At 31.4% G+C, this 20,854-nt stretch overlaps 1 protein-coding gene and 1 long non-coding RNA gene across 10 annotated transcripts in view; one reads left to right on the top strand and one right to left on the bottom strand.

The window, feature by feature from the left end:
• Positions 1–5,447: 5,447 nt before the first annotated feature.
• Positions 5,448–7,768, bottom strand: LOC124427373. The gene is made up of 2 exons (XR_006942958.1): positions 7,545–7,768; positions 5,448–7,485 (listed from the first exon to the last, which is right to left on the bottom strand). It is a non-coding gene; the product is annotated as an uncharacterized LOC124427373 (long non-coding RNA).
• Positions 7,769–8,752: 984 nt separating this feature from the next.
• Positions 8,753–20,854, top strand: part of LOC124427361 (calcium/calmodulin-dependent 3',5'-cyclic nucleotide phosphodiesterase 1-like) — a 69,679-nt gene continuing 57,577 nt past the window's right edge. The window contains exons 1-3 of one of the 9 annotated variants that reach the window (XM_046970204.1): positions 8,753–8,837; positions 10,021–10,096; positions 10,334–10,417. In XM_046970204.1, the coding sequence (XP_046826160.1) occupies positions 10,393–10,417 (25 nt within the window). In that variant the 5' untranslated portion in view covers positions 8,753–8,837; positions 10,021–10,096; positions 10,334–10,392. The other 8 variants (XM_046970206.1, XM_046970205.1, XM_046970209.1 and 5 more) reach the window with 8 other exon arrangements.

Here is a 20,854-nt window from a genome sequence, read left to right as displayed (position 1 = left end):
CGATTAGATATTAATGAGATATGATAATCGTATAGTATGTGAACTAAAATGAAATTTAAATTAAATTAAAGTATGTTTAAAAAATTACGATTTTGTAAGAATGCTAATGGTAATTGTTAATAAGATAAGAGCTCTTTCTATTTACTCTTCGTAATATATATATATATATATATATATATATATATATATATATATATATATATATATATATATATGTTCTTGAAAAGTGGTACATCGGGAAGAATATTTTTATTGAAAAGCCTTTTCGTTTCGAATAGAATACAAAAGAAAGTAATCTTAAGTTTCATACTTTCCGATAATATTACTCTTTGTTGCAGTCGAAGATGATGGTCAATACAGGAGTCGATCAATAGAAGTATTTTGAAGAGAAGAATGGTGGATTAAAATCTTCTTTGAAATTCTTTATTAAAAGAAATATATTAATTTTAGTATTTATCCATAATGTTGGTACTAATTATCGTTTTTAAATTAGGATTGGAAATAGTAAGCACAAAAAACATTATTCGTACTTGCATATAGTTATACTCTTGCCGGAATCCAATCTATGTTGCATATATATGATCATTTTCGTATAATCATCGTACCATTTCAGTAAGCGGAAATTACGTGATTACATGTGAGAAGCTTTAATTTCAGGGAGGTTAACATGTTGTTAACTGCGGCGAATAATTCCATTATTGTGTTATCATTTGGCTTATGGTATAGAATTTGTTGTTTAGAGAGAGAGAGAGAGAGAGAGAGAGAGAGAAAGAGAGATAGATAAATAGATAGATAGATAGAGAGAGAGAGAGAGAGAGATCATTTTCGTTGTTAATTGTTTTTTCTGTATTCAAGTAATACGAAGTGAATACTTATGATCGCATATAATGTTAAAATGTTTCTTTGTTCGGTAAAAAGTGATATTTGATGATTCGATTACGAAGAATCATTGAAGTTAAACAGAACAATTGTCTGGAATATTTATGGATTATCGTTTTGTTTTTAAAATATTATTTTTGAGAGTTTCAACGTATTGCTTTTCATGTGAATCCTTTATGATTAATCAGGGCGGAAAAGCAGCTTTCATTACGTGACAAAAAATAGTTCAATTTTTTCGGCCAAGAAATCTTGAATGAAATTTTATTAAATGAATTATTTTGATCGTCTATTTAAAAGATAATTGAAGGATATTTGAAAATATTAAAAAAAAAAAGAAAAAAATGAATTGGATAGTTTATAAAGTGATAGTATGATAGTTTTATTTTTTCTTTTCTTCTTCTTCTTCCTCCTTTCTTTTCTTTTCTGAATAAAATTTCTTTTAGAAGTAAGCGTAGTTTTTTTTCAATTTTTCTCTTGATTATTCTTTTTTCCAGGATAGTTTCTTCAATCTTCAAAAAAAAAAGCCATACAAAGGAAAATCCTTGGATATCTAGGACCAGTATTCTAACGTCAATTCTGTCCTTCACATACTCGAACGTAAAATAAATCATATTACAGTCAAGTATGTTTCAGGGTCGAATCGCTGTGAATGCAATTCGATTGATTCATAGCTTTAAAGCCTTAGGGTGATCACCTACTTCGATTCGTTTGAACGAAAGATGACAACGTCTATGTGTAAGAAAAAGGCTATCATTTATTTTCTTATTGTCGTCGATGCCATAAGGCGTTAGATACGATCACGATAACACGTTCATTTCCTTCGACGTGAGATGCTTCTACGAATGGTTTCTTAAACGCCATTAAACGGCAACTGTCCCTTCCATCTGTTCTAATCGCTTGTCAGCAAGATAATTCGTTATATTTCTCTTAACGTTTCTGCTTATGAGATCAAAAATGGAGACTGGGAACGACTGCAAGTTTAATCGAACTGGTTGGTGCTTTTAAACGACGTTACCACGTCCTTCCCCACCATTAGGAATACCAATGGAGGAGTTCGATCGGATTTCTTGAGGCTTGGGTAGATTCTAATATCGCGACACGGAACGGAGGAAGAATGAAGGGTGAAGAGTAATGCGGGGGTGAGAGGAGAAGTTCAGCATCGAGAAAGAGAATGAGAGAGAAAGTGAGCGAGTGGATAAATGAAAGGAGAGAAACGAATAGAGAAAGAGAATACGTCAATGGAAATGGTGTAAGTAGGAAAGTGGAAGTCTCGAAGAGAAAGGAATTTGATAATCGGTTTTGAGGAATCTTTAATATGAAGTTAAAGTAATCAGCGATTCTTATGGTAAGCCTTTTTCCTTATCTTAAAATGCTATTTCTTTCAATTATTTCTCATCTTTTCAAAGAAGGAACTTTATCTTCAATTTTCTCAGTTCTCCGATAATCTTCTTTTAGTAGAATAATCTTTTCGAAAATGTTCTCATTATATTTGATACGAACTATTCGATAAAAAATATTGGAAACAACGTTGAATCGTTTCTCAGAAATAGATGTATAGGTTTTTGTTTTAAATCGATAAAATTTAGTTTTATTGTTCATGAGATACGTATACATATTTTCGTGCATAAGGTTTTACAAAGAACATAATATGAACAATTGGAATTTTATCAACTTGAAAAGCCGTACGCTTGAAAACGAACGAATTTGTCTACGAATTTGTTAAAGCTCGCGAAAAGAACGTGCATAAGTGAGTAATTTTTCTTTGGACAAACAGGGCTTTCTTTTTCTCACTTCTTTGCTTTTCTTTCACAGACCTCTCTTTACCAACTACTTGTCGTCTTGCAATTAATAATACGGGGTCAAGCTGTGTAGTTTTAATAAGATCTAGAATTCAAGCGCAAATTCGGCAGAATTTTTTATTCTATATTATATGATAATGCAAAAATAGATTGTTTCGTGACAGAGAAAAGAGAACTTCTTTCACGCGTTGTTAACGATAAAACTATTCTGTTTTTAGTGTCTTTCTTGTTGAAAGTGGAGTATATACATATGTATATCCATGTACTAGATATTCATATAAGTATATAGTATACATGTATGTAGATACGGACCATTTCTGTAAGAATACACTTTTGTATCTTTTTTTTCCAATCTCTTGGTCTCGAATACTTTTGAAAATCATTGAGGCGATCATTTAGATTGAACCTATTTGAATGATATCTGCAAGCGAGAAACTAGACAATACAAAAGCTCATTCATGTTAATACTATTTGACGGTATAGCTCAATTAAAGCCGATTTAATGTATCTTAAAGTTTGTGTATTGTTAGAGAGATGCAATTCGTAAGCACGTTAAAGTATATATAATACTCATTATATTGAATTTCCGTCTGAGTAGTAAGAGGCATCGATTAACTGTACCACTTTGTTTCTTGATGTAACGCGAAACATATTTGAAGTAGGTCAAAACATTTTGTTAAGGATGTTTGTTTAGTAATTTAACTTTTTGAGTTCGAAATCCGAGATATCAGTCCATTAAACTTTTTTTTTTACCGTCCTGGTTCTATGTCGAGATAATTCCAGTAATGCATTTTAACTCCTACCACAAATCTAAAATTCCTAGGACAATTAGTAGACCAACTGGTGGGCAATTATGCGATCGATCTATGACATTATGCGGTAGACCATCTACTTCCGATAGAGGAGAACAATTAAATGACAAATTTCATATACTACGACGGAATGACGGAGAACGAAGCAAAGAATGCTTAGTAAATTCTAGATAATAGAAAAATAAAATAGGTCAAAGGTGAGAATCAGGTTATCACTACGATATTTGGAGCAGAAAACCAGAACTTTTCGCATTGGGGATTTTTTCGAAAAGTATACTAACAAGAAGAAAAACCATAAAACGTAATATGTATTATAATACTAAATTATATCTTTTATTAAAACTAATATATTCCACCGTCAAGCATGACTGATAGCTAAGATTTAAAAATTTATGTACTTTTTTTTTCGAAGTAATAACTATGTCGAGCATTCCCATTATTTCATTCATACGTTTTATAGCTAATATTTTCACAAGTTAAGTATCCTAAACTTTCTGTCGGATCATAAAGAACAATTTTACGTCTTATTCATCTGGATTGGACAAAAGTAGCAAAAGTTTTAGAGGAATTACAAAAACGTAGATTAAGACTTTTATATTAATAATATAAAAATTCATTTAAGTAGAATTAATTTTATGAGTTTTATAAAGCAATAATTGGTTGAATTTATGTCTCTCAATGTGCGAAGAAAAATAATTCCGATAGAGTTATCGGATATCCATACTAAAAAGTATTATGATTGCAAAGAGTTAATTGATTTCTTTTTCTACTTGACGGTGAGAACTTATTATTTATTATCTCGGATTATAATGAAGCATTAAGCATTAAGACCTTAATCTTGTCAGCTTTTAAACATGAATACATATACATACCTACTAAAAAAGATTCTGAGGAAGTATTCATTATAGTTTTATTTCAATGTGAATTTAAATATTTATGACATCATTTAAATATCTTTTAAAAAATATATCTTCTTTTCATCTTTAGATATACATATGTAAGTATCTTAATGCGGTTTAGAGATAGGGCATCGACCATCATGTTTAAAACCGAACCTTGCCATCTGTGAAAATTAATTAAAATTCATAATAAAAATCCTTTGAAGTTCGGCGAACCGAAAATTTATCATATGGTGGATAATTAGTGAATGCACTTTCGTTACAGCGTAAGTTACGTGCCACAATTTCACGCTCGTGACGTCAGCAATACAGACACGTTCGACGACTATCGAACTTCTCTTAAAGTTATAGGCTGGCTCTTAAAATAACTATACTACACTTTATCTGGATTTACTTTGCTTGTATTCCATATCGGCATTAAATTATAACAAGACGTGTTTCTCAAAGGAAATGATATTCAAACTAACAGTCTCGATGAAACTTCATTGTCGACGATTAAACTATAATTTTGAAGTAATTTTCCCATAATATTAAAATCTAAAGAAGTCAAAGATAACTCGACTCGATTGAATTATATTAGAAGCTTGTTACTGTCTCAAACTTTCGACGATTATATTTTTACTTTAACTCTCGATATTTTATTTCTCGCGTAATCTACGCGTATTTCTTTCTACGGTCCATTATCCGGAGTAGAGTATTATGGTAGATAAATAGTTAGTAAATGATCTATCATCTTGAAAAGGAAAATGGTGTAGACAACGGATTAGGGAAGAAGCTATGGCTTCCGAAAGCCGTACGGATTAGTATCTGGAAAATCCGATGGTTTCTCTTAACTCTTAACTTAATCGGAGGAAACATTGGGTAGACGTAGTTGATCGTAACACTTTCACGGAACAATCCAATTCGCAAAGAGCTTCATTTTTTAGCGACAAGATGCCCCGATAAGAAAAGAGATCGACCGAAGTGAATGTCACTGAATTAAACATCTCTGGATTATTTTCATCTTATCTTTTATCAATGCTTTTTACGTTGGATCTATTATAATGGACATAAATGTGTTTGCGTCTCGGATTTATTAGAATCGTATGTAGTATGTAAATACATATTTACGTCCATTTGGACAGGTAAATTTATTGCATTCCTTTACATTTAACAAAAGCTTGGAATATTGTATTCACCATTCATATGCTATATATACCGATCCGTTGACATCTGTCCAACATTAAATATGTATTGCGTCACAATGCATGAGAAAGCGAAAATGATCTGCGTAATAAAATGGTAAACATAACGATGATGATAGATTCGAATTAATTTATTGTATTCTATATATTTTCTTTGTACACTGTATCCATCCTTCGTAAACAGATACGACAGATGCAGCGCTTCAATGCCGACCACCAAACGTTTATAAGTTTTCAAGTGCACGTCATAGAAAAAAGAGCATCTTTCGTCGAACTCAATTTAGTATTTTATAATCATTTGAAATGGAACGAAAAAATTGTTGCCGCTAGTCATTGGTATATAAAATCAATTTTTCAATTGAATCGTAGTTTTTTTTTCTACATCTTTTACTATTGTCCTGTTTCATCTCCATTCGGCGATTTGCGAAAAAGGAAGAATAGATGGGAACAATTTCTCGTTACATTGCTTTGTCTCAAATATATATATATATATGTCTGTGTGTGTGTGTATGTGTGTATGTGTGTATGTGTGTATGTGCCACAATATAAGTAAGATAGATGTAAACTATTTTTTTTACGACGTCGATGACACATATTCGTCGATACTTAAAAAGTGCAAATATAAGCAATTCAGTTTGTTTTTTCTAAGAAAAGTTTACGAAACACCCGTTTTATTTGATCTCGTACACTTCTGTTTGATCTTGACAAGTCGAATGTGCAAGCTTTTACGAGACCGTAGTCTTTGTTATTAGAAACCAAAAGCATGGTTGTATTTGATATTTCACGGAATTGTATGATATATCGATTGTTTACGCTAAATATAAAAAGTAAGACATGATGGTAACTTCAATGGACGAGAATCCGTAACAGAGTAAACAGAGATATAGTAGATCGATCATGTGACCCAAATACACCAGCCAATTAATTTCATCAAAAACATGTTAGAGATCAACGTTAAAAAGATCTATTAGAATGTATGCATGTTGTCCATTTTTTTCCTTTGATATTTCATCGTGTATTTAAAATCTAACAAAAAGAAAAAAGATGAAACATGGCTTTGATATTTTCACCTCACATTTTGAGATAACAACAGGCTACGAAGACCAACTGGAAAGCTTAGTATTTTCATGCATTTGAATTTTTTTTTTATTTTCTAACAAATTCATATATATCTGAATATTTTGCGAAGCGTGATCGTCCATGCGAATTAGAATCTGTGAATCGATTGAGAGCACATCGTTTCACTAGATTTCCTTTTTGAATTTGATAGGTCATAATGCGATTTCATTCTCACACAAAATTGTATAAGCGAGATAGCAGACATATGTATATGCGTGAGTATATATTTATCTACGTATTTGAATATGTTTACATAGAGAAGAAGGCAATGAAAATTATTCATAATTAATCAGGTTAATTAATCTTGGATGTCATATAACATAGGTAGATATGTAGATCTGAGATTTACTTGGATTTTGCGAGGGCTCTTGGGGGTACCTAGGAATAGCCATTGTAATGGAGGCATATTATTATCTTCTGCCATTAAAACATCCCCTTTAGTTAGCATTTCACCTTGCAACGGGGACAAAGTATCACCGGTGTGGTCGAGGGTATAGCTCTGGCAGAGTCGATCTTACACGTCGCTGCTCGACAAAGAGTACGAACACGATGTACGTATTAATATCTAGGCCCCATGGCTATCATCCCTCTTCGTAATTCTCGTCTTACCGTTACCAACGCTCAAAATCTTTAACGTTGAAAGAAGAAACACGTTAGCGTTTCAGGATGAAATTACGCTACGACGCTGGCCTTGATACCACTATCCGAGAAAACTTGGTAACGTATTTGCAAAGTATTGTATCGCAAACGCGCGATAACTCAGCTTTGGCCTTCTCGTTTCACTTGATGTCCACTACGTAGTTAGATATTTTCTTTAATAATGAAACAACCGACGCCTAAGATTTCTCTCACCTTATTATTTATCATTCGTTGTTCGTGCTCTTATTTTTGAAGTGGAAAAAAAACAGAATTAATTTCGTGATTATATATAGATACTTGTTTATCGGACAGGTAGTCTTGAAAGCGTATAAAAAAGAAAAAAAAAACCAATTACAGAAGGCGGCCGATTGTACACGCGTAAGCGCTAACGATAGACTGAGTATCGGAAATTTGAAGGACGACTCGTAGTTTCTTTGCTAAAGTAAAGTCATTTATACTATACAAATTTTAATTTTCTTTAAGTCCTTTTCTGGTTTAATTTTTTTTCTTCATCCAGTAAATTTGCAGAATTAATCGGCTACTTATAGATCTCGCGCTTGTTTCATTTGTTAATGTGCTTTCTCTTTTATTCATCATTTGTTTTACAAAATATAAAATATTTAATGTCTTTGATTGATTCGAGAGAAAACGCTCTACTTGAAAATCTATTCATTTTGCAGTAAAACCGCAATATATTTTCAACATATTTTTAACGTATGCGAAACATCATATCTGTTTTTCTTGAGAGCAACGGTATAAAATATTTTTTCTTTTTTATTTCATTTCAATGATGTTCTCATAACATGAAAAATAGCTTAACTTTTTATTATGAAAGTTATCACGAAATTACGTATAGCTATTAACAGACTTAATAAACTTATTAATTAATTTGTTTTACCATAGTATTATAAAATTTTTCGAAAATACACAGGAAGCTCTATGGAAGCTGTATATTAGAGAATCAAAGAGATAGATGGATTGGAATTTAATTATTGATCCTAATTTCAGTGTTTCATTGTATTTTATTAATTCATTATATTAATTAAATCATTAATTCATTATTATAATTAAATCAAAGGAATGTATTCTACTTGATTTCAATGAAAGAGTTCGACGTGTATGCGATAAATTAAAAACTATGAGATCGATATTATCTGACGCAATTCTAAAGAAAACGTTGGAAATTAAATCGCATCCATATCATTCATTTCATTAATAATATTTACAAAATAAGCCTATTGGCTAATTCACGTATAAATAACTATAAAAGAATGATGGCAGGAATTGTAGAAGCGGTATATGCGATGATGAAAGAGGGTTCAAGTTTCCCAAGGAAATTGCTCGGAAAATTCGGCATATGCAAGGATGCGCGAGGGTTGCGCACGCACCTTGGATTTTCGCGGGTTTCATCGGCTGTAGCTACGTCGTCCGGAGGAGAGTCAGTGGCAGTCAGTTCACCGTTAACTCGCGTTGAGTCGTGCTTCCCTCTCCTTTCAACGATCACACGTGCGACATAAAAGAAAACAGAGTATAAAAGGCTATCCCCTGTATATAGATCTCTCTCACTCTCTCTCTTTCTCTCTCTTTCTCTTTTTTTTTCTATCTTTATTGTTTCTTCTATTCTCTCTTTCTCTCATTCTCTCTCTCTAGTTACACGTCACTCTTTTCTCTTTGCTTTAACCACTTGCAAGTATCCAAAATAGACAATTTTCACGAACCAATTATCCTCACGAGCGTTCTTCGACATCGAGTGGGGTGAGAATGGAGATAAAGAGCATTTTCGAACTTTTCTTTCTATCTCTCTCTCTCCCTTTCTCTCTCTCTCTTTTTCTCTCTTTTTTTCTCTTGCGTTTTTTCTCACCCTCTTCTTCTTTCTTACCCTCTCATTTCTAACCGACCCTCGACGAATCGGTTTTTCAATTTTCTCCTCTCCTTTTCGCTTTTACCTTCCTCCCGCCTAGCCATTGGATAGCGCGAATGGAAACGTCGAGTCAGAATCCCAATCGGCTCTCCTTTCTCTTCGTCGTCATCGACGAGTTGGAGTTGTCGATGCGGTTATCCCCTCTTCCTAAGCTATTCAAGAGTCTGTCTGAGGAGGGAAAGAGAGGGGATCAGTAAAAGGACGCGAGCGTCGGATCGAAGAGGGCACGATCGAGCTCACGACTTTCTCAGTCTTCAATCGTACGTTTACATATTAACAAAGAGAACTTTTTCTAATCTGTTTTTCTTTTTTCTTTCTTTTTGGGACGAAATAAGTTGAAACAAAATTGGCGGACAGGATAATGTAACGTTATATGTCACGTGCGTACCTTTGAAAGGAAGGACGCGCATGCGCGAATTCCGCGATTCCGCGAGAGAAGATCGGCTAGTCTTAAGTCGTCTTTGGGACTCGAGAAGGACGTGAATTTCGCGCACGAAGCGCGAATTTTCCTTCTTTTTCTTTTCTCTCTCTCTCTCTCTCTCTCTCTCTCTCTTTCTTTCTCTCTTTCTCTCTCTTTCTTTCTCTTTTTCTCTCTTTTTCTATTCACACGTCTTTTTTTTATAATATTCGTGGACGTTGCAAGAAACGCGAGAGTGAACCATGTTTACGTGGCCTTGTCCTTCGTAACTTGTCTGAGTGTTTGGCTCCGTGATTACGGAAGTTCGAGTTTAAAGATTCACCTAGTTTCGTTTGTTTTCTTTAAGATAGTCTCGTTGATTTACAAGGAGAATACAACGGTATAGAAGAAGTACGGAAATTCCCGAGGAAGAAGAATATTCGTGTAGTAAGCTGTGCTTTTTTCATTTATTTAAATGCATTCCTGTGAAGGTTCTGCCATTTTCATTTAACTATATCGTATTGTTTATTTTACGACTTCTCTTTTTTCTCTTTTCCGTTTATTTTAATCCATGTTATATCTCAAAGTTAGCTCAATGAAAGATACGCGAATATTGTGAAGTTAGATAGATTAAAATTAAATTCACAAAAATCATTGACAACAATCATATTGACATCCTCTAAGGTTTCATGATGCAGTGATCAACGATATTGCTACTTGTCTGTCTTCGATACGAAAAGGACATGGATAAAGACAGGAATGCACAAGGTGAGTCTATTTCATTGCAATGCCCTTTCTTGTCTTAAAGATTACTATTATTTGAGGAACAATAGCAATTGTATCCCGATAAAGAGCTTCGACATTGTAGAAGAGAAGAGAAGGATTGTCGATTTATGTCAGAATTGATCTAAAACTGTCTAATATAGCGAATTCATTTATAAAATCTAATATGAATCAAAATTGGATATTGAGAAATACTCATTCAATATTGATCGTAAAATAGTCCATTTATTTTATAAAATCTATTCCGACGAAATTTGTTTAATTGCACAAATCTTAGTGAGTTTTTTTTTCTCCAAATTTAAAAGGAGACCATTAAAAAAGTATGGAAGTTTCGTGATTTATTTTTTGATTCCTAGTTGTCTGTCGGCAAAAGTTTAGCATGAGAATTGAATGTTCGTTTGAAAACTTTGCGCTGCAATTGGAAAGAACGTAAAAGTATAGAACATATTTGACGAATGTAATTGTAATAAGAACCATTTTATTTTTTTTTTTATTATCATCAACCAATACGACAAAAGATAATTTAGATAAATCAAAAGATTAGTTAAAATAACAAAGATTAATTGATGTTTTGGATCTACATTTGAATAATATTTGAATTTTATGAATTTGTCGAATTTTCATTAAATATTATAGATTTTATTTTCTCGTTAGAGATAATTATTCTCTTATAATCTCAGAATTCATGCAGTTTTTCCTTTCAAAGGAAAGCTTACCAAGCTGAAAGAACACTTTTAGAATACATGCTGTATCTACAATCCGATAAAATAGAATAAAAACCAGAATAATTTTTCATTTTGTAAAAATGTTACATTTGTTTAATATCTATGAATTATCTAGACCTACATCATTTTGAAAAATTTTCTTTAGGCGCGACTGTCGATTTTCAATATTTTTCATAGTGATGTGTATTTTTAAATTCGATGTACGTGCAACGCGATATCGTATATTTTATCGGTGATTTTAAATTCTATTTTATTTTTTTTTTATTTCATTTGAAAATATATTTGTTTATTGTAAAATTTACATATAAATACGGTTTCAATTAATAAATCGTTGAGATTTTTATTATTAATTTTTCTTTAATACGTCTAACTTATTTTATGAAATATTCTATACGATCATTCAACGAAGTAATTATTCAAATCATTGTTGTATTCATTCGTAAAATTGATTAATTATTTTTATGGAATGAAATACTAATAATTAGCACTAATTATTCGCAACATGCATCGGCCTTAATGCAACAGGGAAATTCTTAGTGAAAAATGACGTAAGATTATCTAAGATTTCGATGATATATTTCCCTTGCGACATTTAATTAATCCGACTATTCTATCCTAAATGTCTCCCTGTCCGTTGTCACATAATATGGGTAGTAGATATATCTACATTCGAAGATTGGCCATAAATTAAGTCTTTGTATTAAAAATAGCAACATTTAAGAATCTTGTATCGAATTATTAATTCAAAATATATTATTCGCTATATCTGAATATCCATATTTTGGTAATTTTGTTTAATGATTATAACGACTTATGTTCTCATAACTAAATACATATATTTAACAGTAATAAAAAATAATACTACAATTTGTAGAAAAAAGTATTTTCAATATTTACAAGTTCGCATTAAGTAACATTAAGAGATTGTTTATAATTCATATATTATTCGAGTTTTTATCTAACAGAATCGTGTCATTATCAGACTTGCAGATTATAGATTATGAAAGAATTTTGATGAGAGAAAGGAATTTATCGCTCAGTCAGCGCTTTCAGGACTAGTCGATATGGTAAAGGTAATGCGTCCTTAACATTGTTGCCTCCGAGCGAAGGATAGAAATTTGTTTCCGGTATTAGGATCAAATCGCAATTGTGTAGGATGAAATCAAAGGACATTCTCTATTTCAGAAATTACACTTTGAAGTTCGTTAGATAAAGTTAGCTTGAACATTGATAATAATGTCATTACTCTAGAAATGATCGTCATTCTTAATCCCGTTTTATTAAACATAAATATTTATAAATTTAATTTTTATTCATAAATCTATGTTTAACAGTTTGATACACTTTCAAGAAAATATCATCATACACTATTAAAAATTATTTCGTTTTTGATAGACTTCTCGATTTTACGTACTTATCTTTGACTGTTACATATGAGTATATTTTTCTTCATAAAAAGTTTTCTAACCATAGGATGATCACATTTATTTCCTTGAAGATCAATACGGGTTATCAGAAAGAAGACCTTAACCCCTTAAGCTTACTTTTTATGCTCCATTGGTGAAATAAATACGCTTTAAATATCACACGATCGTGGAATAAAGTGTTGCTTTTCACAGTATTTTAACGTACGACTTGTCCATATTGCGTAGCATAAATTGAAAAAAAATTTTCGTTTTAATTTATTAATTACTTTCTATTATCATCCATGCACAATTTAAAAAGATTTAGGTATCGTATAAGTGCATGTGAATTATAAAGTAGAAGCACTTTGATGCAAAATATAAGCTTCTTAGGAGTACGTTCGGCTTCGCCTTCCCATGTTATTAGATTACTTGTTTACCACATTTCTTTTCACGCGATACTCGCTTAAAGTTGCTTGCTTTTTCGAACAACTTTATTTCTTATTTTTCATGATAGATCATAATAAGTATTAAGATATTTTTTGGTCTAAATTTGTATAATTCATAAATTTTAATGGACCGTAGATGCCAATCGTTTTCCTGCTTTAATTATCGTAATAACATCGTAATCCACTTTGATTATCTCCTAAATTGAGACGAAACATTTACAGTTTGGAAATGATTTTCCTGATTATGTTTGTATATATGGAAATATTCTGATCAAGTGGATTCCTCTGAAACGTTAATCAGACGTTAAATTCGTTACGTTTCGATTACTTCATACTGATGATATTCTCGCTTAGAAAGTTCTATTTACAGGGTCTTGTTTATTAATTAATATTTTCATCGATTTATATATATATATCTATATAGATTAATTATTAATTTTAAAGATTACATACAAATCTAAATGTTATGGAGTTTGGATCAATGAAAGGATTTCAAGATTTTAGAAATTATTCTTATCAAAATAGTTATAGTCTATTTCGAATTGGTGAAACAAATAATAACAATTATTATTTTATCTCAATATTGAATCATATTATATAAGGCATAAAGATTATAGGATAAGCAAATGATTTCTGCAATTTTCTTGATATATATATAGATGCTCGATTAATTCATATTCATGATCGATCAATGATTATATGTGCTTAAAATTCATCTTTTTCGAAGAAAATTCGATAGTGATATGTCAATCGTAACATAATACTATTCAAATAATTTTGCTCATAGTCGTATTTCCTTTTTGTCATGTTAAATATGCGTTTCTGTTATCTAACAATTTGGTGATCTTTCAAGATTCATTTATCATAATAAGAAAAAAATAGCAAGATTTGTTTGCAAGTTGTTACATAAAGCAGATCACCGTACAGACACGGATTCACATAACATGATGCAAACACTGTTTCGTATAACATGATAAGAAATACGGATTCCTATAAGATTTTATGTATACATGTGTATCTAATCCATCTAATTGGACAACTTCAAATATTTTCATTGTTTTTGATGACACGAGAATATGTCATAGAATAAAGTTGCATCGTTCAAAGGGGTAAATAAAATGATATGGAAATTGTATAATTTATATGACTCATATAACACGGATCTACATAATTAAAAACTTTTACAGCATATTATACGGTAGAGCTGGGTTGCACGGAATACGGCAGTTCAAAGTATATAGATTTCAATATTAAATATCATTTTCATTGAGTAAACCGTGACATTATATTTAGTTTTGGTGAATTAGGAAGTTAAAACGATCGTCAGTCTGACATTAAGTTATACACACGATCGTATTTACGCGAATATTTATTAGGTAAACATAGTAAGCTTGCACTCTTGTATGAGATTGTTAATAATATAGAAATTTCATTCATATACATGAATGATATTTTCAATATATTATGAAAAATCATGAATAGATTTATATCAAAAGCATTTCTTTTAAAAAGAGATAAATGTATATACGTAAAATACGTACGCATATACGTTGGAATATCATTGCTTCTACAACCATATTTGATATATGGATAAAGCTTAGTATTTTTCATCTTTCTCAAATGAAAAGACTTTATGGAACATATTGAAATTTTTTTATTTTCATTTCTATTTTATTTCAAGTTTCATTGTTATCATTTTCGTAGATTGATTCAAATAACATTTTCTATCAGGTATTATCAACCTTTCGAAACTTCATTGAAGTTGCGTTATGTATGTACATAAGTCGAGTTATTTAGCAGAGAGTATGTAGAAGTTTCTCAATTAAGAATATTTAATGGTACAATGTTTATTATATGATATTTGAAAAATAATTGGAAATTTACGATGAATTAATATATACAATGTTAAATTTATTCCAATTATGTGTTACTTATGGAATTTTGTTCATTTACATCATTTATATAAAGTTAATTTTTTTCTTTAATATTTCCATTCATAGAATAGACATTTTTTATAATAGGCACCAATATAAAAGTAAAATTGGGTTCTTTATAATCTGTTTTTTTTTTTCGTTGATAAAACTCATTATATTATTAAGATTTATTTGATTTTATCGTAATAGTTGACTGGAAATTTTGATACAAAGGCAAAACTTGTTAAAACTTAAGATGGTTTTAGACGAAGTTTCAATGAAGATCTATGATAGTTCATATACTTGTAATAAGGATCTAAGAATCTGTATGAGAGATCTTATACGACATTGTATTTTTTTTATATGTTTATAGACGTTATAGGATTTTGAACGATGAAATGGTTGAAATTTTTTTTCATATATTTCTTGAAAATGTTCTGAAAAAGTATTTTTTCTTTTTCTTTTTCTTTTTTTATCGTATAATCGCGCTTACATTTTTAAAATGTAATATTCAATGAATATGTACATATAGCATTTTTTTTTTTTCAATATTTCGTCGTAATAAATTATTAATACGTTGTTGCATAGATTTTCAATTGATCATTATTTATTTATTCTCTCTCGATTTAAGACTCTTTATTCGGTCATAAGAATCGATAATCTTCTTAACGCTTTCGATATTTACTCTCTAGCTGGCGCTACTATTCCTTTGGTAACTACAGCTCTCCAAGATTCCTGAATGATACCTGGTGTCGGTAAATTATCCATCGTAGAATAACCATTGTGTTTCAATGATTTTTATCAGGATAAAAATTGTTTTTACAATATCATTTATTAAAAGAGGTCTTCGGTAATGAATTTCTGTAAATTTTATAAGAAAATAAACAACCAATTGATTAATTAATTAATTGCCATTGGCCAAATTAATACGAGCGTTTACATATTTACATAAATATTTATGATTTCATGCAAGTAAGATCAATAGAAACGTCGATTGCTGTTATATATAACATAGTAAAATATTAATCAAAGTAGGCACATTTATGATGGATTAATAAACATGAAAATAAATTATTTTTACGAGAGAAATAAAGTTAATCCATTAAATCGACATCTACCAACGATACGCCCTTTAACTAAATCAATTAAACCATCGTGTGAATTTTCAAAATATGCAGATGGGAAAATCAAAGGTTTATACGATAATGAATTAAAAGAATTACAAGTTACTAAGAATAACAAAGTGAAATATTTTACTTTACGTCGACATTTTGCATTTCTATTGTTATACGATTTTATCCAAAATTTTAACGTCAATTTCTTCATAGTATCGCGTTCGTTTCGTTTTAGTCAATTTACGAGTAGGCCATCCATCATCAACCTACGAAATTGTCACTAGAGGATAGCGATTCGGCAATCGTGATAGACTAACCTTCAGTTTTTTCCTACTTTTTTTCTCTCTCTCTTTCTATCTCTTCCTCTCCCTATCTTTCTCTCTTTCTCTCTCTCTCTCTCTCTCCCTCCCTCCCTTTTTTTTACACATACACACACACACATACACACACATATAGGCATACATCTACACTCGATACGACTAAATCGATTTTATGCTTCGTTCGCTTCGACCATTGGGTTTTATTTCGCGTTATATGTGATGTCCCTCGCGGTCTATGAAAAAAATTCTGGTTCTGATTGCGAGGGGATCAAAGCTCTTTACGTTTTCTCGTGCGTTAGTAGAACTAAAGGACGAGAGAGAGAGAGAAAGAGAGAAAAAGAGAGAAAAAGATAAGAGAGAGTAGGAGGGAAAATGAGAGTGAAAGAGGATGCTTCGTAAATGGAAGGGAGAAGTTAACAGAGAAAGTAGAGGGCGAAAAAATTTTAATAACACCAGCTTTTACGGGCAATGCGGATTTCCTTTCCCCTTTTGCTCTATCTCTCTATCTCTCTCTTTCTCTCTCTCTCTCTTTCTCTCTCTCTCTTTCTCTCTCTCTCTCTCTTTCTCTCTCTCTCTCTTTCTCTCTCTCTCTTTCTCTCTCTCTTTCTCTCTCTTTCTTTCTTTTTCATTCTCTTACTCTTTTTTTTTGTATCTTCGTGATAAAGTTTCAAAGTATTCGAGTCATCGCAGGAGGTCATATGCAGGATAAGCTTCTGCAAGAGCAATGCTGCAATAATCGGATTCTTTAGAATTATCATGCTATATTTCTCTTTCTTTCTTTTTCTTGTTCTCTTTATCGGAGCATCCACCTATGCAAAAGAGATATGTAACATGCGTGCTCTTCTAAGAGGTATGCTCGACGAGAAATGCATCATCTATCAAGCTAAAGCGAGTACCCGCATATTCTCTACGTATAGAAGCGTATCGTTCTACGGTCCATCGCACAATGTTCTATACTTATTTCTCATCCCTTTCTCGGTACAACGAAATGTTTAAGGGTTTCTTGTAAATCTTTCTCGGTTTTCACAATCGCTCCGGTCGTTGTATTTTCTATACGGTCTGCTAATTTCGAACGAAAGCGTTCATACATGAATAACGTGTGAGCTGCTTTTTATTATAATTATTTGTTATAAATCGAAATGATATTTCAGAATGTTAGTTGCAATCGTTTCGTTATCACGAACACGGAATTTCTTTTTCTCCTTTCATATTTATCTCATTCTTTTTCTTTATCACAGAAGAATCGCACTTTTATGTGTTATACATATGGGTTATCTCTGGTACTCGATCACATCCTGTTTATCTCTATAGCGAATGAATGGTTAGGGGAAGGATTTATAGTGTCATTTCACGATTTATAAGCCTTCTATGGCCGATACTTTTTTTTATTACGCTTCTAACGGTCAAGCAAGCTTTCCTTTGTTTAATATAGTGTTTATATAACACGTTTCTTCTCTTTCGAAATATATATGATGATCATGAACAGAAATTTAATAATTTTTAAATGGCAATAAATTACAATGGTAATAATTGGTCAAACTCTTTCTTTTTCTCGTATAATAAAGTTGACTTTTTTTTAAATGGAACCATTGTACTGTTTCTTTTTTTTTTTTTTTTTAATGATAATGTAGAGCACAACAAAACAAATTCGATGAGTATGCACAATATTCATTGTATTGTTAATAAATGACACGTGCAATTTTGTTTATGATTTTATCCACCTGACGTTCACGATCAAATGTTCAATAGATTACTCTAAGTGGTTGTAAAATGTCAGCAGCTACGATATATATGTAAATACATACATTTCTATTCTAATTTACTCAATATGCAGTACTGTGTCATTAACGAGTTAAATTTTGTTTTGAAATGAAGAGTGCTGTATTTTGTTTTATACATCCATAATGTACATACGTTTATATAACTTACGCATGAGTGCATAGATATTCATGTTTGCTCTTTTGAAAGACAGTAAATACAATATTACTGTATAGAACTAAAGACGATTTCATTCTGCTAGTAGGAGTGCCAGCAAACTTTAAAGCAGATAAGATTCGATGTTTAACACAGCTAATGCAATAATCCGTAGTTTCGAATAAAAGCTTATTAAAGTGTTTACGTCTTATCGTTTTCATTCGTTTCGTTGTTACTCGTTATTTCTTTTCGTTTAATTTTGTGTCGTCATTTAGTATGTCGTTTTGCAAAAGTTAATTTAAATTTTTATATAATTAAAAAAGCGTCGTTTGATTTTGTAATTTAATATATTATTTAAATAAAAAAGTATATTTTTTGATATATAGAATTTTTGATTTTAAGAGAAACAATTATGCGAAATAAATCATTATTTTGAATTTCTTTGAAATTTATTTCGTATAATCAATCGGTTACCACAGATTCGCTCTTTACGATTTATCTTTTAAATCAAAATTATTTTATTCGTATAGAAATTAACTTGTCGTTTGTGCATTAAGAAACAAGTTGTAATATATTTGGCATAAATTGCTAAGATGTCAAAATGCTTCCCTTTTGCTATTTTGCCTTGCTATTTCTAGTATCAAGATAACGATATAATCCATCCGCTTTAATTATTTATTTTAAAGAACAAATACAACTATCTAGTTTCATTGGTAAATTTTCCTCAAAGCTTTGCAAATACGATTTTTTTCAATGCGTAATCCTTTTCATAACTAAATATTTGCAACTAAATTCGTGTTTCATCTAAAAGCGATATCTATAAAATCTATGATTATTTCTACTGCTAACTTATCGTGAAAGAACATCGAACGAATTAAGGTCATGCTAAAACATATAGAAATTGTTGGGTGGAAAGAATGAAGCTGGCCAAATCCTTCTTCCGTGAGAAATAAACGCAACGGTAAATTCTTTTGGCTTCTTGGTAGCAAATTGGCATCAGGGCCAAGTTTAATCGAGGAATTGGAACAATTTTTCATGGTCAAGATGTATGATATGGGACGCATGTTCGTTGCGGCGTGTCGAGCCAATTAGTATTAATTTCGTCGATTCGCGAGAGTACACACGCTCTTGGTTGTCCACTCGATTCGTTCTCTCTATGGGATCTCGTTTGAAGCAGGTCATCTAGTTAATTCAGTTCTCGCGTATCGCTAAATTGTACGCGTGTCCATGACGGTTTTAGCATATGTATTCATATACATACGTATATTTTTGGAAAACAATTTCGCCGTATTATTTCCGATTTTTTTTTACGTTCTTTATAAGAAACGTCATAGGAAAATTGTAGGAAATGTTTATAGGAATATTTTATTCATGTAACGGTTTGTTTTCCTTTTAACTATCGATCGATCATTGTTGGTTTTGTCGCGAATTTCTTAAAGCGATAGTAAGATATTTCACCTTCTAAAGCTGCTTACGAACTTGTACATTGATCTTAAGATATCGCTTAATCTTTACTGACGACAATCGTCTATCTATCTATATCGATAATAAAAGTGGTCGATAGGATTTTACTGAAGAAATTGATAAAGAAGGAGATCAAAAAGATCGAGATTCTCTTGAGATTTTCAAGAGATAATCCATCGAACGAAACTCATCTCTCTCTTCTCTCCCTCTCTCTCTCTCTCTCTCTCTTTCTCTCATAAAGTAGAAGTGATTCTAGCGCGACGTATTTCTTCCCTTTTTGTGGGTAAATCTCTTGATCTTGTCGGTTAAAGAAAAGAAGAGAATTTGCGTTCGATGAGATATGCATGAACTTGACCTTCGATATTAGACGTTATTTCTTCGTTCATCATATTTTTTTTATCATGATTTGAATAGTTTCTGTCGAATTGTATTCACCAATATGATTATACTCTATCGAGTTAACGTTACGTTCCCTGGATTCTCTTTAACCTCCGGCTATATCCCAGTATTTGACACGCCCTGCTTTCGTTCGTCGTTCTATCTCGAGAGATTCGCTCGTCATCCTCTTACCCGTCTTATTTCGTGTCTTGTTTCCCATTGGAACCATTTCGTATAGTGCCGTGGTATATAGATGGCTATATATATATATATATATATATATATATATATATAGCTAGTGTCGAATTAAATTACACATTGGAGGTTGGGTGATTTTGACCACAGGCGGCTATAGGCTGCTCTTGACGATAAGAGAAGGAACTTCTCTTTAACCTCAAGAATCCTCATATCCTCCTTGATCGTGTTGCAATTTTCCTTCAATCAAAGACTAAAGCCTACTACGTAATCCTTTGGAAACAGAATCCTACTGAAGATAAGCATTTTTATCATCAGGTTATCAAAATTACATGTTATGGAAATGAATTTTCTTTTATGGAACATTTCATAGCGGTTATTTTTTTAATATTCCGAGATGTTCCATAAATTGCGATTAGATGATACTTGAGGGAAGTGAGGATCAATATTGTGACATATTGAAAAACGAATTTCAAATCGTATTATATATTTTACATGCTCCGAAGCAACGAACAGATGGACATGAAAGTAAATGGATAGAGGGCT

This window comes from Vespa crabro, chromosome 10 (genome assembly GCF_910589235.1).
Source record: "Vespa crabro chromosome 10, iyVesCrab1.2, whole genome shotgun sequence".
In the NCBI taxonomy this organism is placed as follows: Eukaryota; Metazoa; Arthropoda; class Insecta; order Hymenoptera; family Vespidae; genus Vespa; species Vespa crabro.
Note: the sequence above shows the minus strand (reverse complement) of the source record. Positions and strands in the feature narration are given on the sequence as shown.